Source organism: Phyllostomus hastatus, unplaced genomic scaffold (genome assembly GCF_019186645.2).
Source record: "Phyllostomus hastatus isolate PE091 unplaced genomic scaffold, TTU_PhHast_1.1 phas_scaffold_1066, whole genome shotgun sequence".
NCBI lineage: Eukaryota > Metazoa > Chordata > Mammalia > Chiroptera > Phyllostomidae > Phyllostomus > Phyllostomus hastatus.
In genome coordinates, this window is record NW_025334004.1 from 30188462 (window position 1) to 30205401 (window position 16940).

General features: G+C 59.4%; 1 protein-coding gene across 4 annotated transcripts in view; it reads right to left on the bottom strand.

Moving 5' to 3' along the window:
- The window catches only part of CHST15 (carbohydrate sulfotransferase 15), a 70802-nt gene that overhangs the window by 13914 nt on the left and 39948 nt on the right, over nucleotides 1-16940 (bottom strand). For all 4 annotated transcript variants that reach the window (XM_045854101.1, XM_045854103.1, XM_045854102.1 and 1 more), the window contains exons 3-5: nucleotides 16494-16833; nucleotides 14361-14507; nucleotides 11222-11378 (exon numbers count right to left, since the gene is read on the bottom strand). In XM_045854101.1, the coding sequence (XP_045710057.1) occupies nucleotides 11222-11378; nucleotides 14361-14507; nucleotides 16494-16833 (644 nt within the window). The remainder of the gene's footprint in view (nucleotides 1-11221; nucleotides 11379-14360; nucleotides 14508-16493; nucleotides 16834-16940) is intronic.

The window sequence follows — 16940 nt, forward strand, 5'->3', positions numbered from 1 at the left end:
GATGTATCGAGGACAAGTATCCAAATGAACCTGGAACCACTGGAGCAGGCAGCTCATTAAAGTTCAGACGTGCAGACATAAACACAGGCGTCAGTGTTCTGTCTTTAAAATCAGCGATGCAGGGATGCAGCGGGGGAAAGAGGCCACAGGGAAGGCACACAAAGGGTTAGTTGACACCGGCTCATCATACTCGTCACAGGACCGCAGGCCCACTGATGCAGCTCAGGATGCATTAACAGAGGCAAGGCACGGAGAATGTGGGAGGGTCTCCGTCTGCCGCACCCTGGCAGGCAGGTGCCGGGAGCCACAGTGAGGGGGAAAGGCTGCTCCAGCCGGTAAACAAGGCTCGGTAGGAAGGGCGCCTCTCCAGAGCTGGGAGATCGGCCCCCTACCCCTGAAGGACGGCCCCGTCCATGGAAGGTTCAGGAAGAAAGGCTGGTTCCATTCAAGGGAAACTGCCTCGGTTGGGGCGGGCCAGCATGAAGTGAGCGGCCGCAGCCGCAGGAGACCCCGGGGCTGGAGTGGGTGGGGCCCCAGGCGGAGTGAGGGCCCTCGGACCCTGACACCCAGCCAGCCCTGAGTCTGGGGGCTGCCCGGGCTCCTGCGGCACCACCTCATTTTCTTACTCAGAAACCATCCCCAACAGATGGGTGTTACATTTGGCCTAGACTGTTTCCAACAGCAATTCCAAATATAAGTCCAAATGCATTCTGGGCCTTCTGTGCTGCAGTTATTTTAGAAGGCTCCTTGTTGGGGGGGTGGGGGGGGGCGGTCCCGAGCCAGCACGCCCGGCCCTGCTCCTGAGCATCCCTGCTGGGCAAGGCACAGCAGGGTCCCGGGGTCCCAGCACCCCTGGAGGGTGGGAGTGGGCGTGTGTGTTGGGGGAGCTCCCCAACCCGGTGCTTCTGGGAATAGACCACATCTCTCCCCACAGGGACAAAAGGGGAGCCATCAGCAGAGTTTGAAGTCACCGCATGTAAAATGGGGAGGGTCACCCCAAGGCCACGGCTGAGTTTTCTCAACGGCACTGACAGGCGTGGCTCTGAGGCCGTGTGAGCAGAGGCGGGCACACAGACCACCACGGAAACAGGGGCAGCGTGGCTCCGTGGGCCCCTCCTCCAGGCCAGGCTCCTGTGGGTGCTGTACAGGCCCAGCGCCCCGACTGCTCACAGCACCCACCCCTGATGTGGCCCCGTGGTTACGGGGGTGCTGTCCCTCTCCAGGCCCTCCATCCTCATTCACAACGACCCCCGCCCCCCCGAGCTGCACACCGACCGTCATCAGCCTGGTTTAGGAGACGACCAACATTCAGAGGGATTAAGAATATTCCCAAGGTCACACGGCCCAGGAGTCTCGGGGTTGGGACCTGAGCGCACCCAGGCCCGAAGCCCACTGGCCCGAGAGGACGTGGCCCCCAGCCTCACAGTCTAGGGAGCAGCCAAGTCCACGGTTTGCTGGAGGGGGTGTTGGCCACCTGAGACAGACACTACGTTTCGGGTTTTGTTTGCTGTGCTGTTTCCACTGTTTCCGGTGCAGAGTGGTGGAGAAGCAAAAGGCAATTCCGTTACAGAACTACCTAGTGAGTTACAGGACACGAACGCAGTTACAGCGTGTAGGAACAGAGCCGCAAACAAGCACGCAGGGTGAACTCGAGGGACATCACTGCCGGGGCCAGGAGAGGCAGGCGCGGCAGCGGAACACCGCGCCGAGCACCTGGGACATTAGAGCGGCCGGGCGGGGTCCAGGTGTCTGTCTGCTGTGGTTCCAGGACTCGCTGGGAGCCCCCCCGCAATCCACGGCAGGGACTCTGCAGCTCAGACATCACGTGTTTGGAGAGACCTCTCCCTGGGAGGGTTTCTCCTCCTTCTGTAACATGTTTCTTTGTAACATTTTTGAGTTAAGATATAATCCATATACCTTAAAACTGAGCCTTTAAAAAAATTTTTTTAATTTATTATTTTCTTTTTTTAAGATTTTATTTATTTTTATTTTTATTTTAGGGAGGGAAGGGAGGGAGAAAGAGAGAGTAACGTCAATGTGCGGTTGCTGGGGGTCATGGCCTGCAACCCAGGCATGTGCCCTGACTGGGAATCGAACCTGCGACACTTTGGTTTGCAGCCCATGCTCAATCCACTGAGCTACGCCAGCCAGGGCAAAACTCAGTCTTTTAATGGGAGCAATTCAGTAGCACGACCACCGCCACTGTCTAGCTTCCTAGCGTTTTCATCACCCCAAAAAGAAGCTATTAGTTTTAACCTATCTGTTCCCAGAGGGGCTGATGTTGGAATTCAGGCAGATCCCCAAGCCCACAAGGTGCAGGAAACACAGGCTGCCGGGTCAAGTTCAAGTCCGACAAGTGCAGGCCCTCAGCAGCCTTGAGCTGTGCCATCTTTTCCAGTTGTTGCTCCTCAAATGGGGCCTCTCCGAGACCCACGCTTGGAGGGAAGATCGGGTGCAGGGGGAGGTGCTGAAGTGTTGGACAGCAGGGTGCAGCTGACCACTCCCGGGCTGGCTGGCCCCCACTTCTCTGCACCCCTCCAGGGCTGCCATCTGGCTTCTCAATGACGCACAGGGTAACAGTGATGTTTCCTCAACCTGGAGCCCCTGACAGGCAGGCACATCATGTCTTCCAATTAACCAACCCCCCTCGATGACACCGCACGGTTCTGTGGCCCCCTGGAGGGTCGTGACACCTGTGATTACAGAGACGGAAGCCAGAGCAGCCCCTCATTTTTCTCCATTTGCCGGCATCCAGATTCAAATCACTGATCAATAACTTCCCAAGTTCTGATACGGGGCCATCAGTCACGGTCAGACATAGGCACTTCCTACAAGGAAAAACGTCCGTGTAACGAAGAAGGACGGAGGCTCTCCCCGCCCCCCACGGGCTCACAAACCGTGAGCATCTCCTCGCCGGGGACGATGCAGCGGGACTGGCCAGGCCAGCTCACCTGGGGCAACCATCCCGTCACCTGAGACCACGCATGTGGGTGACACCGGTGAGGCTCCTTTTCTGCCAAATAGGAACATCGGGATCGGGCTTAAAACGTCCCAATGGGCCCTGGCTGGTGTCGCTCAGTGGTTTGAGCACAGGCCTGTGAACCAAAGAGTTGCTGGTTCGATTCCCAGTCAGGGCACATAGCTGGGTTGCAGGCCAGGTCCCCAGTGGGGGATGTGTGAGAGGCAACCACACATTGATGTTTCTCTCCCTCTCTTTCTCCTTCCCTTCCCCCTCTCTAAAAATAAATAAATACAAAATCTTTTTAAAAAATGTTCCAATGGATGCAAAGCTTCCGGTTCACGGGGTCCTTTGGGGGTGGTCTCCTCTTCCCCTGGAGTGCATGTGTTTCTTCCGCGCCATCCAATCCTGGGCCCTTAGGAGGTGTCTGTGGCAGGAAAGGCGGAACCTCTCGGGGCCACACCAAACATCCCTTTCATCCACGAGCCTGGTGCGGCCTGCAGAGCACTTCCGCGTGATCCAGGGGCCCTGGCACAGGTGTCTGGCGGGGAAACAAGGCCACCGCCCCTCGCTGAGGCAGCGGCACAGGCAGGCCGGGGTCCCGGCATCCCCCTAGAGCTGTCTCGGATGTGACAACCCCCCATTCCCTGAACTGCACCTGGTGGCCCAGAGCGGACGCCACACGCCGCCCGACCCTGACCATCAGCATGGCCTCACCTCCAAAAGTCTGCAGACGGAGAAACAACAGGTGCGTCTCCCAGCGGCCCTGGCCTCGCAGAAGCGCCCGTCGCCAACCATCCTGCAGGACACCCAGGGCTGCCAATGGCTTTGTAAACACTCCCCAAGAAACAAAGGGCTCCGCAAAGCGATCCTCGGCATGCCAGCTCTTCTCCCGCCAGTAACAAGAGGCCGTCTCTCACCAGGTGGCCACGCTGAACAGCCTCCAGAGAAGGCGTCACAGGCCGAGCTGGCCCAGCCACGGCCACCTCTCCCTGGCTACGAGGTCAGAGGCCACCCCCTGGCCTGTGGGCGGCTCACAGTTCAGCATGGGCTCAACCTGGAGACGCCAGGGCCCACATAAAGGTGTGTCAGAGACACCCAGGCAGGCAGGCAGCTTCCGGGAAGCAGGATGCCTGAATGCACCAGAAAGTGAAGAGGTAGCTTAGACACTCTCTGCCACAGTCTTCCTCAAGGTGACAGTTCATAATTCCGAATCCTCCAAAGGCTTGGAGAGAAAAGGCGACAGGGAGTGCTGGCCCGGGTCAGGGGAGCGGAAACGGATTTGTAGCTGTTGTCACAACCTTTATGCTCCAGCCGCCTCTCTCCCCACTCCAGGTGCTGCCCACAGGGGAGGTCTCCTAATGCCCCCTTGAGATTGTTTCTCTTAGTAAGGCATCCACCTGGGCGGGGGACCGCCGGCTTCCTGATCCTGCTGCAAATCAGGGGGAACCCCGCCCGCCTCAACCTGGAGACGCCGGGCTGTTTGCAGAAGGGTTTCAGCACCGGCTGAGTAGCCAGAGAGCTTCTCCAGAGGTGGGCGGGAACCCACGAGCTTCCACCCCACTCAGCCCCTGCAATGCCTGCTGGGCATTTCCCAAGGTCGCTGTCTCGCTCTCTCTGACGGGGAGATGGGAGAATGAGCCGAGTCCCGGCTTAGGCGCCTGCGCAGACCGGGTCCTGACCGTTCACAGACCTTTGCAAACGTTGGGGGACATCCTGGTGATGGCTCACAGTCCAGTCCCTCCCAGAAATTTCTCCCCTGAAAGGACGGGCCACACTCCAGGTCACGTCTCCCAGGGCGGACCACAGCCGAGGACTGGTGGGTGGCAGATGTCTCACTGAGGACCACTCTGAAGGGCCATCCCAGCTCCAGAGCTCACAGAGCGGTCCCACATGGACCCCGATGACCCTCCTGCACACGGGTCACTGTCTCAGAGTCTGCATCCAGGGACCCGACCTACGATAGGGGTGACAACCTTCACTCCTCAGCCAGACTGATGTGGGATCGAGTCCCAGCCTGGCCACGTTCTAACCAGGGGATTGTGTGTCGTTTCCTTAACGCTCCTGAGCCCACACGCCTGACCTGGAGCACATCACCGCAGCCCTCTCGCCTGCTTGCGAAGCTCAGAGGAGGCCAAGCCCGGGGAGGGCGCAGCACAGAGCCAGGCTGCGGCAGGTGCCCAGTCCTGCCGGGTCACCTCGCTGAGGGCTGTCCCCACCCCAGCCAGACAGGCTCCGGGAGGGCAGACGGGAGGACTCCACTCTCCAGCGTATACACTGCATCTAGCACGTCGAGGAAAGTTCAGCTTGCTTATCGTTGTGATTATTTACAACTACGGAGACCTAATAATAATGCTAACAATTAGATAACATTTTCCATTTGTCTTGTCATGTGATTCTCACAGCCCTCGTGGTAGGACTATTTCCCCCACTTCCGCGATGAAGAAATGTGCCACAGAGAGGTTTGGTAGCTCGCCTGCAGTCACACAGCCAGCGAGCGGCGGCTCTGGGGTTCGCACGCAGACCGCCTGCTCCCCCCAGGCGCTGTCTGAACTGCCATGACCCTGGGCCGCAACCCGCTCACCCCCACACCCCACCCCACCCCACCCCCGCGGATGGAGCGAAAGCCAGGAGCCCACGGCCCCTGCCCTCACGCTCGTCCGCACGCCCGACTGCAGAGGCCGTCCTTAAGGGCCTCATTCCTTCCGCTCCTCCCTCACCGTCACAAGCTGATTATTTCGCCGATCCCGGGGCTGTCAGAAGTCAGTTTATAGGAGCAGATGAAGAGCAGAACGCCCCGGGTTCCAAGGCTCGAGGCTTTTGGGTCACAGTCAAGTTCTCGCTCCTACCTGAGCTGAGTTTTCCTTCCCTTCTGACTCATCACCATCACCCTAACCCTGACCCTAACCATGACCCTAACCATAGCCATAACCCCAGCCCCAACCCTAACCATAGCCACAACCATAACCATAGCCGTAACCCTAACCCTGACCATAGCCATAACCCCAACCCTAACTATAACCCTAACCATAGCCACAACCATAACCATAACCATAACCATAGCCCTAACCCTAACCTTAACCCTAACCATAGCCATAACCCCAACGCCAACCCTAACCATAGCCACAACCATAACCATAAAACGTGAAACACAAAGGCTCCTGTGGCGGCTGCTTCTGCCCATGGCATTCTGACTACACGCAGAATTAAAACCAAAATACAGATGGTAACACCCCTGACAGATGGCGCGTGACAACTCTCCCAAAGTCCCTTCAGTGAACCGCGTCAGAGGGGTCGGCACCCCCCAGCCAAGTCTCACACGTCGTTGTGGGGACTCTCAGAGCCGCCGCCTGGGGGCCCGAACACCGTCCACTGTCTCGGAAACGAAGAGGCAGGAGGCTGATGGGAGAAGCCTTGAAAAGCTGCCTTCTCCACTTAGGAATCAAATTAAATGAAAAATTCCACTTGTAATTAGGGGCTTCTTTTCAATTAACTGGGCAATGTAGCGCAGGATCGCATCGCTTGCGTTTTAAATTGTCGTTATTTCTCACACCGAGGAACGCACAAGAACGCTGAGCGGGCCCCAGTTCCGTCCTCTGCACGGGTCCTCTCCTCTCCCCCGGAAAAAGAAGGGGATCACCGCTGACATCTTTCTCTGGAAGCTTCAAAGCGACTGATTTAATTGCTCGAACAATGCCAACATTTGCAAACCCTCTACCTTTGATCCATGTTCGAAGTAAAGGGTAAAGGTGAATCTAAATCGAGGAATGAAAGCACCCCCTCCTCCTCCCCGAGCCCTTTTGTAAAAGGAAATAAACGGTTTGGCCCGATCCCGCCGGCAGGGAAGCAACCCAGGGACTCTCCCCGTCGCAGAAGCGCAAGGTCACGGCCTGACTGACGTGGCTAATGGCCCGGGACCCAATTAGACTGTGGGAACTTGGGCTTCAGTGTGCATTTCTTCAACAGCGACCCGAACACCCTATATTTATCATCCTTGCTGGCTGGGACGGGAGCCGAGCCAGCGACTTCGGGTAGGCCATGAGTCACGGGTTTCTAAAAAGAAGACATTCCTGGTGTTACACATCCTTACAAATGTTTAAGGAGCAGCGGGACAGCTGCTGCTGTCAGGAACCCACACCAGGCGTGCGCGCGGACGCGCACGCCGCCGCGGATCCAGACGCCGCAGCGCACGCGCACGCGGACGCCACCGCGGACGCGCACGCCGCCATGGACCCGCACGCCGCCGTGCACGCGGAGACCTGCGCTGCGACGCCCCGTGCCACCCTGGCTGTTAGCGTTTCCCTGGCTGCAAGGCCCCAGTTCCTGGAGGACAGGGGCGTGGGACGGACAGAGCCAGGGTGGCAGGGCACTTCCAGGAAGGTCCCCAGGGTGCCTGTTTCCTGGAATCCACAGCCTGTACTCTCCTCTTGAGACTGGCCTGAGCCTTGTCATTTGCTTCTAACTAACAGAATGTGGCAAAGGGGATGGGCTGTCCCTCCAGTGATCAGATCGCAGAGGATGGAGTCTTTGAACTTGGTCTCTGGCTGGCTTTGGGGAAGCAGGCAGACGTGCTGGCAGGCCCAGGGGCAAGGCGGTGAGCAGCCAGCCAAGAACGGAGCCCCCTCCCCTCCAAACAGCCCTCGAAGAGCTGAATTCTGCCAACAACCGCATGAGTGGGAAGCTGATGCTTCCCCCATACAGCTCTCGGATGAGACCCCACCCTGGTGACACCCTGATGGCAGCCACGGGACAGACGAGATGCTGACGCAGAGGCCCAGAGACAGCAGGGCCAGGGGCTGACCCTCGCAAACTGTTCTGAGCTGCCATGTTTCTGGGTGACTTGTTCTGCAGCTGCAGGTGATGAACACGGCAGGGGACCCCCACAGCAGGGGGCCGGCTCCCTGACGCTGGCTGCAGCCATGCGCCCTCCCGTCCCCTTGGCGCCGGGACACCCGGCATGACTGGGTGGACACCTTGCGCTCTGACTACCAGCCAGCTCCCGGAGGGCAGGCGCCAGGGCGCCTTTGCTGCTGGCCATCGAATGCACACTCAGCCCCACGCATGGTGCCCACCGTGTGATCAGGGCTCAGTAGACGCTTTAACTGATGATGCACTTCTATGAAGTCTAGGACCAGAAAGGCAAGAAGCCTTAACCTTCAGTTCCCAGTATAAAGAGAGGGTTTGTTCTTTAAAAGAAAAAGGAGAGGACAGCAGGATGACTCCTCGGAATGGCCATCTTGTGGGCCGTGAGCCTCCTCGAGGGGGGAGACGTGGGGCTGGGGGTAGACCACGGGCAGGCACTGCTCCGACTCAGCTCTCTGACCCTGGGCCTCGGGACGCCCCTCCCTGTGCCAGGGCCACCCACCCGGCGCTCAGGTGCCCAGAGGCAGAATCGGAACCGCAGGAAGACAGACACACGGGAGAGCGGGCTCCACGCTCCGGGACAGAGCCGGAGGCGCTCCCTTTGTCCTCTCCATTCTCCCCGCTCAGGATGCTTCTCCCCCCGGACTGCCTTCCCCCTTCGTTTAACTGGCAAACTCCTACTCATCCTTCAAAACCCAGCCTGGCCTCGGCTCCTCCTGAGCGGCCTTTTGACCTCCCTCCCACCAGGAGCTCATTCTCCCCCTGCGCTCGCCACACCCGCAGACCACCAGAGCCACGGCCACGCCCGTCTCCCCGGCCGGCCACGAGCTCCCGCTCCCCCAGGGCCCACAACGGGGCCGCGCCCACCGAGCCCAGCCCAGACGCAGGCTGCTGCCCCCTCCCTGTGCCCAGGGAGTGACAACCGGCTGCAGTTTTCACCTGACCCCTGAGGTCGAAGTGCTGGGTGACCTTCCTCAGAATGAGGAACTAGACAGGCGCGTGACAGGAAGACCTGCAGTGAGCAGAAAGCACACTCCCAGAACATCCGACCTCGAGAGCAGCAGCTGGGGGTGGCCTGGGGGAGGGGCGGGGCCGCTGTGAGGACACCTCCGAGGGCGGCGAGGGGTCAGCGGGTCATCAGGCCTCTCCTGTCCAGGCCGACGGTTTCGTCTCATGTGTACCCGAGGGCCCCCCTGGTTTCTGTCAGCTGTTCCCGACCAAGGGGGGCCGGCCCACGCCAGGAGCAGCGGGCCAAGCTCCGGCCTCGGAGCGTGGGAACCGGCCGGCAGACGTGGGAGCTGCTCCGGGGCCAGGGCTGCCGCGGAGCCGGAGAGGACGAGGCCCCGAGGCCGGAGGACAGACACACACCCGGGCCGAGGGAAGCCGTCTGCGGCAGGCGGGCGTGCCGGGTGACGTGGCAGCAAGGGGACCACGCGGCAGAGACGGAGGGGGACCGTCCAGCTCCCCTCTGACCGGCCCACTCTGACAGCAGCGGGCCGGTCTGAGCGCACGGCAGGGGGAGCGGCTTCAGGGAGGGGCGTCTGGGGTGTGACTTTAAGGCACGGCCCTCGGGGGCAACAGTGTGACGTGTGAGGGACCAGAGGTGAGACTGTGGCCACACGCACCGCACGCATCGGTCTGGGCGGAAGTCCAGCATGCAGAAACAACGGCATTCCCAGTGCGGGGCACGGGTGTTTTTAAAGGCAGTTTTCCTGGCTGGCGTAGCTCAGTGGATTGAGCGCGGGCTGCGAACCAAAGTGTTGCAGGTTCGATTCCCAGCCAGGGCACAGGCCTGGGTTGCAGGCCATGACCCCCAGCAACCGCACATGGATGTTTCTCTCTCTCTCTCTCTTTCTCCCTCCCTTCCCTCTCTAAAAATAAATAAATAAAATCTTTTTAAAAAACTAGCAATCATTTAAAAAATAAAAAATAAAAAAAAAATAAAGGCAGTTTTCCAGTGCATTTTCTGAAACTCCCACAACCAACCGGTCTTATGTCACCATGGGCAAGGACATGGGACCAGGAACGTGTGCCCCCTTGGAAGGGATCAGGGCTGTATTTGTGTCTGAGGGCCGCCGCGACTAGTCACCACGAACTGGTGGCTGTAGCCGCAGGAGCTGATTCTCTGTGAGTCCCGAGGGCCAGGAGTCTGGAAGCAAGTGTAGGCGGGGCCGGCTCCGCTGGCTCCGCCCAGCCACAGTCTGCTAGTCCGCGCCGTGCCCCTCCCCCAGCCCCTGGTGCCTGCTGGCGGCCCGCCCTCGGCATTCCTGGGATTGTAGCTGCGTCACCGCAGTCCACACCTTCTCACACCGCCTTCTTTCCTACGTGCATCTGTGTCCCCTCTTCTTCCTAAGGGCACCAGTCACTGGATTAGGGGCCCGCGCCAGGCCAGTGGGACCTCATCTCCACCAAGTCCATCTGCAAAGACCCTACGTCCAGACAGACAAGGCCCTGTGTACACATCCGGAGGTGGGGGGCTAGAAGTTCAACGTGTCTTTTTGGAGGGCACGATGCAACCTCTGACAAGAGGTCACCAGGAAAATAAAGGCACCAAGGGCACGGCCACGGCCGTCAGTATCTGGCAGGTGTCCCATTCAGAACCACTAGATGCAGTCTACGGAGCTCAGGGGGGAAGAAACGGGTCCTGTGCACGGACCCCCCAAAGACAGACTCGGCCCCAAAATGGGAAGAATGCTCCCACAGAGCTGGTCCGCGCTGGACCGGCCATCCTGGGTGGGGACGCAGAGCCCTCTTTGGTGGAGTCGGTCATGGAACATCGGACTGCACGACTCAGAGGTCCTGGCAGCCCTGAGAGTCTGTCGTCCCCGCAGGCGTCTCCCGTGATTTAAGCTCCCCCCAGCGCTGGCCGGGCCACCCCCACGCTGTTCAATACCACACCCGCTTTGCCTGGGCCACCCCGGGCCACCCCCGTTCCTTAGGACGCCGCAGCTCTGCCCGTCACTCTTCTTCCTGCTGGTCTCTCCAGGGAAGCTGTTGCCCACCCACTCGGAGCCCGCAGGACAGAGGCACCCGTCCGTCAAGCCGGGAGACAAGGAGTTAAACCCCGCAGAGATTCCAGGGGCGTTTCTCATTTCCTGACAGTGCCCCACAGCTCCCCACGCAGATGGGCCAGAGGCTAAAGACCAGGCACCAGGGTCAGGATGGCCAAGAAAGCAATCCACGATTTGTTTAGACACAGCAAAGATTGCCCCAAGAATAATATTTACATAAGAAATAGCACTAACATTGCAAGTTAAGCTTGTTTACTTTAAAAAGAGAGAGAGGCACAATCTTCTTTGTGTTGAGAAGGGACACTGTCCTTTGAACACTGCCTCTTCTTCCTCCTCCCCCCACCCCCCCAAAAATAAACAAAAATACGTACACATCTGAACGGCTCACCTCTCCACGGGGTCCCTGAGCATGACGATCAGCTTTGCGTCCGGCTGAAAGGCGTGGATGAAGTCCTGCGTCAGGAAGGGGGGCTCGCCGTCCGAGCTGTTGTCGTAGAAGAAGGTCCAGGCGTTGTTGTCCCACATGGTGGAGGCGCTGGCCTCCCCTGGAAGCAGAGGACGCTGGGAGTGAGCAGTGCTGCGTACTGGGCTCCCACGCGGCAGCCCACGCCGGGCGGGGGGGGGCAGCCCTGGCTCCGAGGCCTTCCCCGCACACAGCCTTGAGGGCGCGAGCCGGTCCGCCACGCCGGCAGCCTGGTCTCTGGGAAGTGCAGGCTGAGACACCCCGCCCCCCAACCGCCACAGTGCTCCTCTCCACGAGGGCCTCTGTCTGGAAATCAAGGTGGCCCCGGCAATGCTGGGCACGCCCCCTCCAGCTCCGCTCTCCGGGACACGGTGCACAGCCCTGCGGCATTTTAAGGGCCCACTGAGAATGTGCTAGACGGTTTTTTCCCAGAAGCATCAGGGGTGGAGAGGTGGCTGGGGAGGCCTATGCTCATCAGGAAACGGGGTGCAATCAGGTCGGCCTGGCCTTGAAGTCTCACAGGCGAGCACCCAGAAACACACAAGGGGGAGGTTCGGGGGGGGCAGGGGGCACCTCCCAGGACCTCAGCCTCAGGCCCTGTGTCCAGCGTGTCCGCACCCCCCACAGCCGCACCCACCCAGCCCAGCCCTCGGGAGCAGAAGGTGGTGCTCAGTCCCGTTTACCACGCTCTGCGCAAATGGGGTATTCGACAATGTCAAATGTTCGAGGACGGGGCGAGGCCAGCACGGACATTTCAGCATCTCTCCCTCGGAACCCTGAACCAATTCCCTGACCGTTGTTTTTTTTTTTTTGAGGGGCAGGGCAGGGCAATCTTCAGCATTTTGGAAAGAAAGGAAAATCAATTATGTGCTGCATTTCCATTTTGCACGGATGTGTCTACGACACATTTCAAAGTCACTTGTGCAGGAAAAGCCTGCGCCAACAGCCTCGGTCTCGCCGACCAGTGGTGAGCACGGCACGGCAGCACCACGGCTGAGCAGGACCCTCTGGCCCTTTGGAGGTGCAACCACACCCAGGGGAGGGTTTCTATTCTGGTCTTTCTTTTTCTTTCAATTTTTTTTATGAGAAATGCTGAAGAATACAGAAAAGACAAGTAGAATTTCCAACGTGAAAATTCCACCCCTGGTGAATAAGGGATGGTTAGGAAAGGGCAAGTATCGAAACCTAAGTTGGCACAAACTCTGTCATAGCTCATGAATAAACTGGTTGCTCAACCAGAGGAGCTTTTGTCTATCCACCTGTCCGTCCACCCATCCATCCATCCTTCATCCATCCATCCATCCAGAAAGCATTCATTTGGTATCTAATATATGCCTGGCACTGTACCTGCCATTGGGGATAGATCAGGGAAACCAGACAGATAGCCCCGTCCTCTCCCGAACCATACAGTCTGGACGAAAACCAACAATTCAATAAGCAATTGGAGCCCCCCCCCCCCGACAGTGCACTCTGATGGGGCGGAGCAGGGGCCAGGAGGACAGAGGCAGGCACCCCTCCACGTGTCTGGAGCCCCAGCTCTGGAGAACCCGGCCACGGGAGTTCTCACTTCGTGAGTCCGGCCACTAGCCCAGACCACTGAGGAAAGGCCCCGTCTGGCCGGCCCTGTGGGCTGAGATGAAGGAAGACCCTTACGGTCCTGCCAAGGATCTACCCGGAGGAAGCTAGAGCAGAGCTGAATCATGTTCGGGGCTGGGAGGAGCCCAGAACGGATGTGGCCCCCCAAGCCCATTTGACAGCCGTGCAGACTGAGGCCAGGGCCAGGACAAGGGGCTTGGCACACGGCACAGGGCAGGTCGGTGGCACAGGCAGGGCCGGACGCCGGCTCTGCTCCGGCCTCCCCACGGCCGTAGAGCTCGCCACACTCGGCTTTGGGTAAATATCGGAGCAGCACATTTGTCCTTCTCCTTCCTTTTTAAATCTGGATGGGAATGAAATTAGGAAACTAAACTGAGGCTTCCCTTTTTCATTCACTATCTTAGTCTCCCTTCCCTGGCCCTGGGATGCGCATTTCTAGCTCTTTCATAAGAAAATGAGATTTTTCCAGAGGCATGCGGGGCCACTGTCAAATATTAATTGGATTTGGGGTTTGGAGTGTATGGACCCCAAGTTTGCAAAAATATAACTAGTAGCCAGTGTACACTTGCAGGGGGCGAGTGGTGAGTGGTGAGGGGAGTGATCTCACATGCTCCCAGGACTTGGTTTTGAGCTAAAATTTAAACAAAAAATAAATTCAGAGCTCAGGCACCTTGGACGAGAAAGTTGTAAGTAAAAGGTCATCTTTCAAACGGTTGATACAATTCCCCCTAGTTGCTAACGGAGTCACTGAATTTGGAGAATCAAAACGCACTACCTTTCGGAAAATTTTAAAACGTGGTTGCCTGCCAATTTAAGCAAAACGGGCAATTAGGCTTGTCTCGTTCAGGAGACACAGGGGACAGATGTCTTCTCCTGAGCAGAGCCCAAGACAAAGGGCAAGCAGATGCACTTTTAATAAAACATTCTTGCAAATTAAAGGAACAGTCACTCATCGAACCCCCTGGTTTCGGACACCGAAAGGCGTTAGGGTGACCGGGGCTGCGCTTTCCCCACAGCAATCAGTCAGCCACGGCGAGTGAGGGCGGTGAGTCTCTCGGGGGCGGGGGGGGCACCTCTGACCTCACGGCTTCCAGCAGCCAGGGCTTACACAGCCACGCCCATGGGTTCACTGACTCAGGATCCCCCACCCAGACCGAGATTGGCTTATCATTTAAAGACGCACGTGTGCTTAGTGAAAATAAAAACAAACAAATGGCAACTTTAAAAAAAAAAAAGCCATTTCAGGTGCCCTTGAGTCTCCGTGGAACTAGAGAAGTCTACTGACGTTTCTGCTTCCTAGAAACCGTGCAGGTGAACGTGTTCTGGAAGGGTAAGCGTGACGGCCAGGTGGGGAGGGCATGCTGGGCAGGTGTCCTGCACACGTCCAGCGGGCGGAGCAGAGCTGGGCCTGGGCCCTGGGCCGGGGCGGGAGGGGCGCCCCGCGGGAGCTCTGCGGAGGAGGCCGTACCGATCATGATTCTGCTCATCTTGCCGGGCTCCTGGGCAGAGCCGGCCTGCAGCCCTTGGTGGATCTGGTGCGCGGCCAGGTCGAAGAGGTCCAGGTAGTCCTCCACGGGGTAGCGGTCCCGCAGCCCGTCTCGCAGGCGAACGATTCCTACGAGAACCGAGAAGTGGGAGTTACTGGGGACCACGCCGCCCCTGCTGGGCTGGTGGCCTCCCGGGCAGGGGCCGAGAGGGACCCACAGGCTGGCTGCAGCAGCCAAGGGAGGGGCAGCAGGTAGACGGGCTGCCCTCTTTTAACCCGTTAGCCTCAGGGGTGACGTGCACCACGGTTAGGCTGAACAGTGGCAACTAAAAGGGTGTCACAGCTGCTCAAGAACGAGAAACACGCCTGCTTGGAGGGCTGCAGAACTGGGGGCCGGTTAACACACGCGCACAGGGTGAGACCCCGCGGTGCCTGGACAGCGGTGGTCTCCGGGACGCACGCAGCACGTCAGCCAGGAAAGGACACCCGCGCCTGTGGCTCTGTCTCCTGGCCCCGCGGTTTCCGGCCTGTGTGCCGCTCGCTCAGTGTGGGGGGTGCGGGCCTCGCTCCCCCTCAGGGGCTCACACTGAAAAACGGCAACGGCCAACACAGCAGTAGCCGTCCAGTGCGAACGAATGCACATTATACCTGTTTCTTCGTCAGGTCGGCAAACTGTATCTATGTGTTGCTGGGCTGCAGAATGTTAGCAATTAGCTCACAGGCGTCGTGAGATGAAAAAGGCTGAACATTGCTCCCCTGGCCTGTGAGATCCCGTGGCCCGTCTGCCCGAACCGTAAGGAGTACCAGTGGCCCCCGGCCGGAGCTCGGGTTGAACGCGAGTTATCCTGGCAGCGGCCCTGTGCGGCTTCCCCTGGTCCCCGGCCTTAAACGTGGGTACATTTCACTCGCAGGTTTGTCAACCACATAACCACACGCCATCCTAAAGCACAGCTACCAAGGCTAATGGGACGTATAAGAGGATGCCCATGGACAAAACAAGAGGTTCAAGGTCACCCTGGGTGCGGATTCCAGAGGCACGGCCCGGGCTTCCCTCTTCCCTGCCGGGGGGGACCCCGTGTTCGTTAGGAAAGGGGGAGCATGGACGTGACACCCTGGCTCCCACGGCTGCCGCTGCCAAACGCCAAAAACCACATTTATACACGTGTCCCCTTCAAGGAACAGCAAAAGGGGTAAGTCGATGGTTTGTCAGAAAACCCACGGAGCGTTGGTCTAAACCTGGGCTCCGCTAAGGGAAACTTTTAACATTCCCTTCTCCGCAAGCTGGTCCTGTACCAGGAAACCGCCCTCTGGCCTCCGCAGACTTGGGCGTTTGTCTTCCCTGAGCCCCGGTGACCAGCTGTCTCCTGGCAGAGGGAAAAGGTTAAGGAGCGGAAACAGTGACCCGAGGGCCGCGGGGTGGCCCGGCTGGGTGGGGCGGAAACCGGGCTGTGTTCCCGGGTCCGTGGTCAGCCCCGTGGGAAAGAGGGGTGGCGTGAGCCGAGTCAGCGAGAGTCGTGTCCACATGGTTTTCATTCCCAGCCCCGAGACAGGTGGGGCAGGTGTGAGAGAACAGAGCAGCAGCCCGGCACACTGATGGGCCCTTGGCCGAGCCAGAGGGAGCGGAACCTGGCCCACGCGCCCGCCTTTCCTTCCACGGTCTCCTCCTCCCAGGGCAGGGGCCCGTGGCACAGGCTCAGGGCTGGGAGCAGACAGCCCCGGGCCCATGTCTGCCAGGCACCTGTCTCTCGGGCTCTTTGGGGGTAAGATGAGCTGCCAACTCTGCACCCTGCCCCTTGCCCCGCACACAGCTGGCGCTCAGCAGTGCTCTGTGGGTGGAGGGGAGCTGGGCTGCAGCCCGCCGGGTGTTTGCCTGGGACCGCAGGCAAAGGAGTGATCTGATCTCCGTGTCTCCAGGTTTTCTCATCTCCCCAGCCCCCGGTCCCGGGCCCCAGCACAGCTCCTGGCCCAGAGCAGGCCCTCTCTGGCTCCCACCCCGACCCCAGTGACCTCAGCGAGCAGAAGGCAGGAGTGAGTGATGGAGGCAGAAGCCTGGGGCTACCCATCGGGGTAGGGGCCCCCTCCCCCGGCGGTGGCGGGGACCACGCTCTCACGCACCGAAGCGCTTCCTTGTCCACCAGTGTGGCTCCTTGATGGCGGAGAACTTCACCTCGGGGTGCAGCCGCAGGCGGTCGTACAGGTCGGTGGTGCCGCACTTGGGCTGCCCGATGATGTAGAAGCCGGGCAGGCAGCGCAGGCGGTAGTGCCTGCCCCCGGCGTGGGACAGGTGGCGCCAGAAGGCCTTGCGCAGCGCGTCGAAGGTGGAGCGGAAGCGCTTGGAGTAGAGCGCGTAGGAGTTGGTCAGGTAGGGGTCGGTGGTGTTCCGGCCCGCGAACTCCTCGTACCAGCACGGGCTCTTGCTGTTGGGAAGGAATTTATTCGGGATGACTGAGAACATCTGCAGCAGGAGAGAAAAAACGGGGAGACGCCCGGAGGGGAGGCGTGAGCCCTCACACGTTCGGACCGCCGCGGGGTTCTGCTCTGACGCTCAACGCCCACGTTCGA